At 38.8% G+C, this 13,009-nt stretch overlaps 1 protein-coding gene across 1 annotated transcript in view; it reads right to left on the bottom strand.

The window, feature by feature from the left end:
- Nucleotides 1-13,009, bottom strand: part of LOC107602451 (AP2-associated protein kinase 1-like) — a 54,937-nt gene that overhangs the window by 15,391 nt on the left and 26,537 nt on the right. The window contains exons 10-14 of the mRNA XM_016294944.1: nt 8,079-8,227; nt 7,335-7,676; nt 5,445-5,638; nt 3,429-3,607; nt 3,219-3,305 (exon numbers count right to left, since the gene is read on the bottom strand). Of these exons, the coding sequence (XP_016150430.1) occupies nt 3,219-3,305; nt 3,429-3,607; nt 5,445-5,638; nt 7,335-7,676; nt 8,079-8,227 (951 nt within the window). The remainder of the gene's footprint in view (nt 1-3,218; nt 3,306-3,428; nt 3,608-5,444; nt 5,639-7,334; nt 7,677-8,078; nt 8,228-13,009) is intronic.

Below are 13,009 nucleotides of genomic sequence, written 5' to 3'. Positions count from 1 at the left end.
GGATAAGGGAGAATAGATGGAGAGGAGAGGAGAGGAGGAAACATTGAGGAAACGATAAGGGAGAAGAGATAGTGAGGAGAGGAGGAAATAGTGAGGAAAGGATAAGGGAGAAGAGATGGAGAGGAGAGGAGAGGAGGAAACAGTGAGGAAAGGATAAGGGAGAAGAGATAGAGAGGAGAGGAGAGGAGAGGAGGAAACAGTGAGGAAAGGATAAGGGAGAAAAGATAGTGAGGAGAGGAGAGGAGGAAACAGTGAGGAAAGGATAAGGGAGAAGAGATAGTGAGGAGAGGAGAGGAGAGGAGGAAACAGTGAGGAAAGGATAAAGGAGAGGAGAGGAGGAAACAATGAGAAAAGGATAAGGGATGAGAGGAGGAGAGAGGAGGAAACAGTGAGGAAAGGATAAAGGAGAGGAGAGGAGACAGTAAGAAGATGAGACGGGGATAGCGAGCAGAGGAAAAGAAAAGAGAGGAGACAGTGAGGTGGAGATGAAAGGAGAAGAGACAATGAGTAGAAGAGAGGAAACAGGAAGGAGACAGCAAGGAGATGGTGAGAAGAAGAGACATTGCGGAGAGGACACCATGAGAAAAGGAAGAGACCTTAAGAAGAAGAGAAGGGAAAAGAAAGAATCAGGAGAGGAGGAGAGACAGAAGAGTGGGTGCAAGGACACCATAAGGAGAGGAGACAGTGAGGAGAGGAGAGGAGCGACAGCAAGTAGAAGAGATAGTGAGGAGAAAAAGAAACAGTGAGGAAAGAATAAGAGGAGAGGAGAAAGGAAACAGTGAGGAAAGGAGAAGAGAAACAGTAAGGACAGGAGGAGGATACAGTGAGGAGTGGAGCAGAGTCAGTGAGGAGAGGAGAGGCGAGGGAGGGAGGAGAGAGGAGTTAAGTGAAAGGTGTTGCTCATGAGGCAAAAGGACATTTATTAAGAGAGTTAGTATAAGCATTCATCATGCTGAATCCTGCTGGTAAAAGAGGAATGCAAGAGCACAAACTACTTTAACTGAACAACCCAGCAAAATCCTTTAAAACACAACAGAAGGATAAAAGGCAAAAGAGAGAGTGGAAGTGTTTGTGTTCAGAGTACTTCTTGCACTCTTCAGTATGCAGCATGTATACAGTGCATAGTATAGTATAGCTTAGTTTATATGCTTGGAATAGCCAAATGACCTACTAGCATACTACAGCCTATTTTCTATTAATTGTGTTAGAGAGACAATCTTTATTTCACAGGCTCAGGGTTATAACTTGAGCAGGAGGAGAAGAAAGCACTTGACTACCAGACAAGCTATTAGTTCAACTGGCATACGGTCGGAATGGTGCAACTGTCACCGTTTCATTAAATCAGATGCATGCGGATCAGATGAGAATAGGACTCTTCGTTGCAGTGCTGGAGTTTACTCACAGTCTTCGTGATAGAAAGGAGGACTTTGGGATGAGGGTATGGGGAGAGGAGGGGGTACTCAGGTCACAGAACAGCAGAACGCTCGCTTTCCCCATTTCACTAGGGCAAAGAATGAACCATCAACCTTTAAACATGAATGAAGTCAAAAAAGCTCTTCAAGTCTCAAAGTTCTTCAACTGCTCTGAATAAACAGATGCAACTAGAGTGTTGTGAAAGGTTGCCAGGGCATAGCTACGCAGTTTCTCAGATATTCAGAGTAGATTTGATCATATTGTTATGCAGTTTCTAGGGTGTTCTGAATGGTTGCTAAAGTGTTACAAGATGATTGCTTACTGGTCTCATTTGGTCCCTAGATATGGCTACTAATTATGTCAGGAAAAGTTTGCATGTCATAGATCACTATGGAGCTAGAGTACACATGACTGCCAATTTCATGACTTTGCATCTCACGACTCTCAAAAGGTTTACCTGTGCCTTAAATTTACCGAGCAATCTGGTGTCATCAGATTCAAAGAGGATTACCAGACTGTGCTTATGTAAGACCTCCAAGCGTTAATACGTTCTCTCTGCTTTCTGCTGAGAATCATCATGCATGCATTTCTTTTACACACAAATTCTAACACTAAAAATATTAAAGAGAGAATAACATTTAAAAGAATATATCTGTAGTACCATAATGTGCCATTATATACAACGTGGTAGAATATGCTGTTTATATAATTGCTTTTATCCTGTGGCACTTTCCACAAATAGCATGCAAATGAGGACCTGAAATTCATAAATGTTGTCTTTTCTAATATTTATTTTCCCACAAATGGCTGTTTTACAAAGTTTTTGAATTGTGAACGTTTAGGTGAAATTAACTTTAAGTGTAGGGACAGAAATCTCTCAGGATTCATTAAAAATATCTTCATTCGTGTTTCAAAGATCAACAAAAGTGTGTTTGGAATGATATGAGAGTAAGAATGATGACAGAATTTTCAGCTTTAGGTTAACTATCCCTGACAGGTTGCAAGACAGTTGCTTACTGATCCATGCCAAAAGAGCCCAGCCCCAATTCTCTTTGACAGGGGTGTCCAATCCTGTTCCTGCAGGGCCACCATCCAGCAGAGTTTAGCTCCAGTCCTTGTTAAATACACTTGATCCAGCCCATCAAAATCTTCACAATCTCTTGAAGCTTCCAGGCAGGTGTGTGGGAGCCAAACTCTGCAGGCTGGGGGCCCTCCAGGAGCAGGATTGGACACCTCTGCTCTCTGGATGTTTCCACAATGTTTCCAAGAAAGCAGGTGGAAGTAGAGTGCCCTATCTGTATTTTATCTCTATAAATAGGAAGAGGAAAGGCTTATCGCAAGGCTGCCAGCAGGTGAGATGCACAAGTTACTTTATTTCTGGAAGGCTCGAGGAGGTCAAGTACATTAACTGCCTTTTTAAAGTCACTGAAAAAGCCAGAATGTTTAAAAGTCAAGAATCAACATTCACAACCCATTTTACTTCTGCAACGTGGCATGTTTCTTGGTGAAACAGGATATTCAAGATAAAAATGCAGGGTGGGACGTGATCCACTGGGAATTATGTGGATTGTGAAAAATTGGCATTCCATTCCAGAGTTTGTCGTAAATTGTGAAGGACTATCCCCCTTCCTGAAAATCCACCAGCACCCACTGGTTGAAACATTTTCCAGCATTTGTGCCATCATGTTGCTTTGAAAGTTGAAAAAACTATTTCGAAAATAGTTGTGTTTTAAGCACTACCAGACTCCCAGCAAGCATTGGGAGATACATAGCAAGAGACAGATAGAGCGATAAATAGACCGTACCTCCTCCCTGGAGAAAGCCTTTATTGGAAGACACAGACTGCAACCCAGAAATCAGATTTTCAGGACAGGGTCTCTCTGCGGTCTTAGCTGGTAATACAGACACATACATACACAGCATTACTGTAGTCTCTCTGTAGAGGGTAACTAAAAGAAATACTGTGCTAAAAAGAACTGGGAAAACTTGATTTCATATGAAAACATTGGTTTTACCATCCAGTTTGGCAAAATCCTTGTTGAGCAGCTCTTCTGCTGTGAGTTTAGAGAAATTGTCATCGCCAAAGGGGTTCCAGGATGCTGTGGCTCCAGCCGAGGGTCCCGAAGCCTCACCTGACTGATAAACACTCTGCTGTGATGAACATGGAGAACCAGAGGGAGTGGTGCTAGCTGACCTACAGCAGAGAGAGGAAAATAACAATGTTTCAAAATGCTCCACTTCAGTGTTCTCACACGACCTCAGCATGCTGCATCCGAGTGGTGTCAAGTTATTATCTTTGAAATATAAACTATTTGCATTTTCAATTAGATTTTTGCATACAACTCCAAGGCCATGACACACCAAGCCGACAGTCGGCTGCTGGCCAAAGGCAGGCAATAATTGAGTGTCTGTCGGGCCAGTTTTTGCAGTGTGTTTCAAAACACTGGCACTAGTTGGACCACCCTCTGAAGTGTTTTGGCCGATTGAGCATGCTGAATGGCCACTGGGCTGCCAGTAAGAGGAATCACTCTGATTGGCTGTTCAGCTTAGTGAACCAGTGAACGAGAAAAAAAAATTGAGTGATGAAAGCTAGCTAATGATAAGTTAAGGGGCCGTTTACACGACAAAGTTTTCAGCCAAAAACTTTTTATGCGTTTTGCCTGTTCGTTTACACGTCAACGGCGTTTTGGGGACTGAAAACACATATTTTTGAAAACTGGTTTCAAAATGCAAGTTTTTGAAAACGGCATCGTTATCGTTTCCGTGTAAACACCCAAAACGGGAATCTTTGAAAACGGCGACGTCATGCACGTGCGTAGTGCGTGTTAGGTATGTAGACATGCGCAGTACGTATCGATTTTAAAGGCAAGCACGAACAAACATACACAACAATGGCGGAGTACATGGTACTGTAGTTGCTGCTCAAGAGTTTGCTAACGCTTCTTCAGCAAAGTGTGGATTTACTTCACCAATATTACAACCAACAGCGGAGATGCATCCTATACACACACTTCAGGTACTGTTTACTAACAAGGTGACAGCGGCAACTACTGGCCTGGCATACGTAATACAGCGTTTTTGGCCGTTTTCGTGGATGTGTAAACGTGAATCGTTTTGAAAACGTTGTTGTGTATACGTGAAACTTTTTAAAAATGCAAGGGAAAAACTTTTCCGTTTTTGACTACATCGTTGTCGTGTAAACGTAGCCTAAGAGTGCAAACATAGATTCTTCTAATTTCACACCTTCAATTTATCTCACCATTCCAATACGTGAATATTTTCATAAAGACATGGCTGTCTGGAATGTAGAAAGTGAAGACCAACTGATCAAGCTTCATATTCAAAATGGTAAGCAGGCACCCTAAACAACAGTTTTGTTTTATGTTTCATAAATCTGCAGTCTTAGTTTCGGCTTCCCATTTTAAATGCATAATATAAATTACTGCCACCTGCTGTTCTGGAGAGTTATTTTCTCTCAAGCAGGTGCAATTCTTTGATGTCAGCTTGGTGTGGCAAGGCCTTAAACCTTTAGCAGTCCAAAAATAATGAATAAACCCTGCTGAAGAAATAAATAAACAAATAAACAGCTTAAAATAGATGTTTTTCTAGTCTTAGTTGTCTGAGATCTTGGCTTGTCTTAAGAGAGGTTGTGGGCCCTTTTCAGGTAAACCAGCTGACTGCCAGGCTGGGATGCCAGCTAGACCTTTTCAGCAGGGAGGATCCAGATGTTAACAACCGTGGCTTGAATTACTTCCAGTTGATACGTCATACTGGAAATAAAAGGTTCCAGTCGAGCACACTGCATGTCGCAGAATGTTATTCTGAACAAATCTAATGTCTACATACACCAAGAGCGAGAAAAATCCAGTTTTGCATGATATGACCATTTAAATGGCCCTAATGTTGCCATTTTGCTACTCCGTTATCACTACTAAAATTTAGTGCTTTACTTTTGTCTTTGCTCAATGCTGGACAATGTAATGGTTGAAACTGAACTATAACATGATTGATTAGGTATTTCCTTGATTTACTTAGACTTGTTAAGGCTGGCCTCTGCAGCAGCAGCTTGAAGCAGTTGAGTGGACTTGCTCACAGGAACTCCAAATATGGTGCTGTGTGTGACATCACTCAGAATTCGTCTGTGGCCTCCTTTTGGGGCCGTCTTGGGAGAAGAGGGTGGAGTCAAGGAGCCGACTTTATGCACCCCACGACTTCCGCCGACAGACTTTTACAGAAAGAAAGGTATAGAGACAGAGCAACATTAAACACTTTGAAAGCTGAAGGATATTAATTAGAGAATTTAATTTCTGAAATATCAAAAGGAGACATTCTGTAGAGAAGGTGGTGGTCTTTGAAAGGTGAAGAAAGAGAGCTTCAGATAAATAAAAAAAGACAAATCTAATATCTCAGTGACTTGTTGAAAAAAGCTGATCTGTGAAATGAGAAAATATCTAAAAGGATTGAAAGGTGAAATGTCTGTTATCAGATGGATCGGTCATTTCCATTCATTTCAAAAGAGAAATCTCATCTATTAAAATCTTTAATTCATTTGCCCTCATGTCATTCCAAATCCGTAAAATCTTCTTTTTTACATCATTATCCTGGGTTCTTTTTTTCCATACAATGGAAGTGATTCTGGGGTTGCTCAGCTACAAAAGGGACAAAAAACACCATAAAGCACCATGGAAGAAGCCAGAGGATTTGTGTGAAGAACAGACTGAAATGTAGGTCATTATACAACGAAAATCTTGTCCTCTGCCGTTGCCCTCAAATCTCCTTTGGGCTTGTGCATATTCATTGCCACATCCTGACCAATAGCATTGTGTTTAAAGGATGTTAAACCCGGCACACAATATATTAATGTGACATGTTGAATATATGAACAAAAATTAAACTTGGGCATAGAATGACATTTTTCAATTTTGCATGTTTATCACACAAAGCTATCAAATGACTTCTGAAACTGAAATACTTTTACTTTATGGGAAAAAAAGGCAGTGCGAACAATCAGCTCAACTTATCCTTTTGAATTTTATGGAAGAACAACAAAGATGATATGGCTTTGGAACAACAAGAGGTTGTTAAAAGATGTGTAGCAGCATATTAAATTTTTGACAGGAATGAAAACAAGGAATTTTGGAAAATTACTGATCATATATGCCTATATATGTGAATATATATATATATATAGCCCTCATTTTCATCCATGTAAAACTCAATATGGCGTCCACCCTGACTAAGGTTTATTAGAAAGAACACCTCCACCTGTGTTGTACATGACACCTTGCCCTGCAGGCATAATTATACAGTAACTGTCAACACCTACTGATTTCATTACAATGTTGAAATAATTTGAAAAACTGCACCCAAAAATCATAACAATGAAGTTTAAGGGATAGTTCACAAAAATTCTGTCATCATTTATACACTCTCATTTTGTTTCAAACCTGCATGAATTTTATGTCTGTTAAACATAAAAGAAGATATTCTAAAGAATGCTGCTGACCAAAGAGTTGCTGGTAGCCAGTGACTTAAAAAAAATACTATGGCAGTCAACGGGGACTAGAAACTGTTCTGGTCTATGTTCAGTAGATGAAATTTATACAGGGTGAGTAAATGATGACTGAATGTCTGTTAAACATAAAAGAAGATATTCTAAAGAATGCTGCTGACCAAAGAGTTGCTGGTAGCCAGTGACTTAAAAAAAAATACTATGGCAGTCAACGGGGACTAGAAACTGTTCTGGTCTATGTTCAGTAGATGAAATTTATACAGGGTGAGTAAATGATGACGACATCGCAATTTTGGGTGAACTATCCCTTTAAGATTCAAGGCAAACCAACAAGAGGAGTGTAAACATTTTAGAAAGCAAGAAAAAAAAATCACTCTAACAGAGCAGACACAGATGTTCGGAGGGTTACCCTCTGCTCTGGGTCCACTTCAGAGTCAGTGGATGGTGCTGAAGCGGATTTAGGCGGAGGAAGGGTGGAGGCGTGTGATGTGGGGGGCGGAGGTGCCATAGCTTTGGTTTTAGGTTGGGCAGACATGGTCGCAGTGAAATCTCCATCTACACTATTACTATGTGAACACTCTGCAGGCGAAGCTGGGGCCGTTGCTGATAATGTTGTCAGGCGGTTGGTTTGAGGGTGGTGTATGGGTGGAGGGGGAGCCCTGTTCTTAGGTTTAGACTGTGTAGAAACAGGAGTGGAGGATGATGCAACCGATTGTGCAGGTAAGACGGAGGTCTGCGTTGAGTGATGCTGCTAAAATAGGAGGTAAGTGCAACAACTGGCATCACATTGGACAAAAAAGTAAAAACCCATAATGAAAATTACCACATAGCATTTCCCAGATTATTTATTTTAAATCCACATGAAACAGCAATTACAACCCATTTACTTCTATAATGTGACATATTTGCGCAAAATCGGGCATTCAATGAGAAAAAAAAATTATAAATCATCTATTTGGATTTGATTGGATCAAGAAAATTGAGTGTTCAGAGTCAGACCTGAATCTGAGCTTACAGTGGATTAAGGGGATCTATTGTTCACAGTAAGACATATATTAAGCAAGTACATAGGTTCAAATCTTATTTCATGTTGACTTTAAATTATAACTCCATTTTGAAAAAATATTTCCAGAACTGTTCATGTAGCAGTTACCTGTTGTTGAGCAGTAAAGAAGGCTGTATTTTGCTGCTGCACAAAAAGTTGTGCGTGCTGGGGTGTGGTCTGGGGTGGAGAGGGAGTGGCTTGTTGCTGAGTGACAGGAATCTGCGATAGGGCAACAGGCTGGGAAGCCATGTTAACACCTGTGAACCAATAGAATAACAGAATAGAAACACAACATTAACAAACAAAAACAACAGACCCCTAAAATCCCCACTCTCGGACTTGCAAGACGAGACGAGGAACAAACGTGAAACTAGTCCAATGACTACAGAGCCTCACACACAAAAAAAATGTCTTTGTGGTTGTGATTTTGTTGCTGTGTGCAGCATTGGCATTTTCAGCGATGATAAATTACATGATGAACATGAAACTTGTCATCCTAAGTGAAGACAAAGTACTACTATCCAGACCCAGATAATCTGATGCTAAAACATTACAGGAAGATAACAATACACAGGGATATTCGTTATCAGTAATACATGTGGGGCTTTAATTAGCATTGACTTCAGAAATAGGAAGTGAAACGACAGCTCGGTAGGATTGAGTGTGTCAGGGGCTCAATAGCTCAGGCTCATTAGTGAGGTTTTAAAAGCTCTCTGTAATGACAAACTGATTGAGCCAGTGGGAATACTAGAGCCGCGTGTGTCAGCCAAAGACACATGCCGGTCAATGCAACGAGTGAGAGAAGAGAATAAAATTGAGAAAAAAAACTGAGCGTGCATGAAGGACTGAAGCCACACGTATGAGTTTGTTACAATGTGGATGCCTACATAGTGTTTGATTTTGGATGAAGGTGGATGTATGAACACTCACTGATTGGCTGGCTGGGTCCTGCAGGTGCACTGGCTCTTTTGCGTGGGGTGAGGGCTGGTTGGATGGGCAGGATGCCTGCGATTGGTTGAGCTTGACCAGCCTTGGGACGCTGCCGTGGCGCTATGGATGTCTCAGTCGTAGGGATTGGATCAGAGAGCCTGAATGACCAGAAAAGTTCAAGTCGAATCAGAACTACCACTCTATAAAAAATTATATGCATCCTAAAACTAAAGAAAAAAGTATGTAATAAAATGCAAAGTCACTTCAAACCGCTGAGACCACACAGATAAATGACAGCCTCACCTGGCTTTGTTTTGACTCTTCTTAGCCACGGCCTCACTGGCTCTGATTGGCTCTGGGAGTTTTGCTGGAATGGGTGAATTCTAGTGGAATGAGAGGGATATTGTTGCATTTAGTATTTGGTTGTCTTTAGTCAACATGAAACATTATCAACTCATTCCAGTGAAACAGGAAATTCAACACACATTTTCACACACAAACACAATTTTTATAGTTAATTGAAATAAAGCTGAAATAAAATAAAATATAAAAATTTGATAAAAAAACGTACACTTAAAAAACTTAAATATAACTTAAATATAACTTTTTTAGCTTGTTTTGCATTTAGTTAGGTTTCTGGCGTGTTCGCCAGCACAAAAAAAGCTGAAAAGAAAGCATGCAGCCAGTTTGTTATTGGCTGTCTGAGTCTGAAACTGTGTCATCCAGCGAGCTGTATCAACCTGCAGCCAGTTTCTATGTAGAGAGCTAGCTATTTGAATAAGACCACCTTTGAGCCATATACGGATATATTCACGGGTCTTGTGTCGACGGCCCACGGGAGAGAGGGGCGGGGTGCGCAGTAGCTCATTATCATTTAAAGAGACATGCACCGAAACGAGTCGCTGTGAACACAGCTGTTTTTGATATGGTAAAAAGTGTTATTTTACATGATCATTGAGAAATTATAACCAAAGTATGGTGCAGACATTTCATGAAGACAATAAAGAATCATACCGACTTGTGGAAAATGGGCATCCTATGTCCCCTTTAAAATTACTAAAACCATTTTGGTAACGCTTTACAATAAGGTTCATTAGTTAACTTCTTTAGTTAACATGAACTAAGCGTGAACAATACTTATACAGCATTTATTAATCTCAGTTAATGTTAATTATAACATTACTAATGCATTATTAAAATCAAAAAGTTGTATTTGTTAACATTAGTTAATGCACTGTGAATTAACATGAACTAACAACGGACGACTGTATTTTCATTAACAAAGATTAATAAATGTACTGTTCATGGTTCGTTCATGTTAGTTAATACATTAACTAATATTAACTAATGGAACCTTATTGTAAAGTGTTACCATAGAAACTAATAAAAATTACAAAAGTGCATAACAAAATTACTAAAATAAATACAAATATAAAAATAAAAGTGAATTCAAAATATTAACACACTCCAATGAATTGTGCATGAAGACCAGTAACATGAAGAAAGTATTTCAGTGTCATTTTTTTATTTCAGATTGACTTCAAAGTTATAAGTGAATTAAATAAAGTTATTTAATTAATTTAATTGTATTGTTATTTAAGAGAGTTACGCATAGAGGTGTTGCCAGTGTCACATCCTATGAAATCATCCTTCTTAAGTACATAATTTAATTTCCATGAATGTGTAAAAATATGTGAAGATGACGTCCTCAACAACAAAAGATGTGCATGTTGTTGGCACAAACACAAATGTGTAATGAAAGCACATGATTAGCTTTGATATTTATTTGTAGACGCAGTCTGCAGTCTGAGCCAAACATCCCTATGTCAGGAAAAACTGCAAAATAACCTTGAAATTGTATCGTCATTCCTGTATTGAACTCTTAACAGCATTTGCGGGTGTCGATGTTAATATGTCTTTGATCATGACTCAATGCTTCCATTATGCTATCAATACTGCTCAGAGTGGGAGGGGCCACTGGATGTGTGCCAGCTGGCAGCCACGAGCCACATTCCACTTCCTGTGCAAGCACTTACGATATCTAGGGATAGGCATGAATTAAGAAGTATGTGCTGAAATAAAGAACAAAAACCCTGTAGAGTGTGAAAAACGGGTGAGAAGATCAGGGCAAATGCACATGGTAGCTTGTGTAGTTATAGCACAGCAAACAGGGAGAGAGATCTTTACAGTATGAATGAGCAGGTCTTACGTGGATATTCTGTACTGGGCATTCTTTCCGTGCCAGTTTAAAGGCGAAATATGACACCTGGTAGATATCTGGCCTTATGTCAGGGTCTGGCTCAAGCATGTGACCTGAGATGGGAGAAATTAAACAAATCAAAACATAAAAGTGTACAGGAAAAAAAATAAAAATAATAAAAAGTGTACAGGTTTTGCTAAATCTTGAAAAATTTATTTTTATTGTCCCAGAGAATGAAAATTAATTTTATTAAAATAAAAACGTTTTTTTTTCTTTTTGTTATATGAAGGTAATATTGTATACATATATATATATATATATATATGCATTATGGTGTGCATTATTTTCTAATAATTCAATGGCCCATTGTCAATTATTCCTTACTCATAATACACTATAAATGTAATAAACTACCATTCAATAGGTTTAATATTTGTCTATTAATGTTTAACTATTTGTAATAGTCTCTTATGCTCGCCAAGGCTGCATTTACTTGATATAAACAGTACAATAAATACAGTATAGACAGGAATATTGTGAAATATTATTACAATTTAAAATAGCCTTCTCTATTTTAATATGTTTTAAATTATTCATTTACAATCATTTTCAGCTTCATTACTCCAGTCTTCAGTGCCACATGATCCTTCACAAATCATTTTACTATGCTGATTTGGTGCTCAATAAACAATTTTTATCATTATCCATGTTAGGAAGAGTTACGTTGCTATTACTAGTTACGTTCATATTTTTTTGTGGAAACTGCAGCATTTTTTTCAGGATAAATGTTGCTCAAAACAACAGCACTTATTTGAAATAGAAATTTTTTGTAACATCATAAATGTCTTCACTGTCCCTTTTGATTAATTTAACGCTTTAGCTTTAATCCTTTAGGAACAATAAAAAAAATTATAATTGTACCGATTCCAAACCTTCGAACAGTAGAGTGCATTATATATATATATATATACATACATATACACACACACACACACACACAATAAAAACATTTAAATCTATGGTAATCTAAACAAAGAGTGAAAAACAAACTACTTTAATATTTAATGTGTGAAAAATAATATTTTTCAAAAATGACGACTGTACTTAGTTGTTCCACCAACAGTTTTGTCCCTAATAATGTTTTATTAAAACATAAATTTACACATGTGAACAGAATATTTTTTGGAGTTGGACGATATTTACAGTGAAAATTGTTGAAAATACGGTAACACTTTTGATTAGGGAACACTATTAGCGGTTATTAACACTATTAACTATTATTATATAATTAGTGATTTATTATATTATTAACTATTAACACTATTAACTAGTTGCTTATTAGCATGCATATTACTAGCATATTGGCTGTTTATTAGTACTTGTAAAGAACATATGAATGCCATATTCTGCATGACAGACAAGCAATCATCAGCTGCACTTACGGATGAGACAGTGCATGTCGTGCGAGTAGCGGGAGTTGTCAGGGATGGTGAAGCTGCCGTCACAGATGGCCACCTGACTCTCTCCAAACGGCAAAGTGAAGTAACACAACTTATACAACAAGCAGCCCAAAGCCTGAGGACACAAATAAGCAAGAGTCATCAAACCCCCTTTGTGATGTTTCAAAATGCTATGCATATAATAATCAACTACAGAGAAAAAAGCTTTGGCTGCTGCTGAATTTTTCTCTAGCAGTCTTCACCTCTTTGACTCACCCATATATCTGCTTTAGTAGTGATAACTTTACCCCCATATAGATTCACCATTTCTGGGGCCCGGTATGAAAGAGTAGTGTACCTTCACACACACACACACACACACACACACACACACACACACACACACACACACAGAGTATAAGATTCAGTTGATACGAACACGAAAAACTGTGGTGTGTAAACAAATAAAC

The sequence above is a fragment of the Sinocyclocheilus grahami genome, unplaced genomic scaffold (genome assembly GCF_001515645.1).
Source record: "Sinocyclocheilus grahami isolate Dianchi unplaced genomic scaffold, SAMN03320097.WGS_v1.1 scaffold327.1, whole genome shotgun sequence".
In the NCBI taxonomy this organism is placed as follows: Eukaryota; Metazoa; Chordata; class Actinopteri; order Cypriniformes; family Cyprinidae; genus Sinocyclocheilus; species Sinocyclocheilus grahami.
This window is presented reverse-complemented; position numbering and strand designations above follow the sequence as displayed.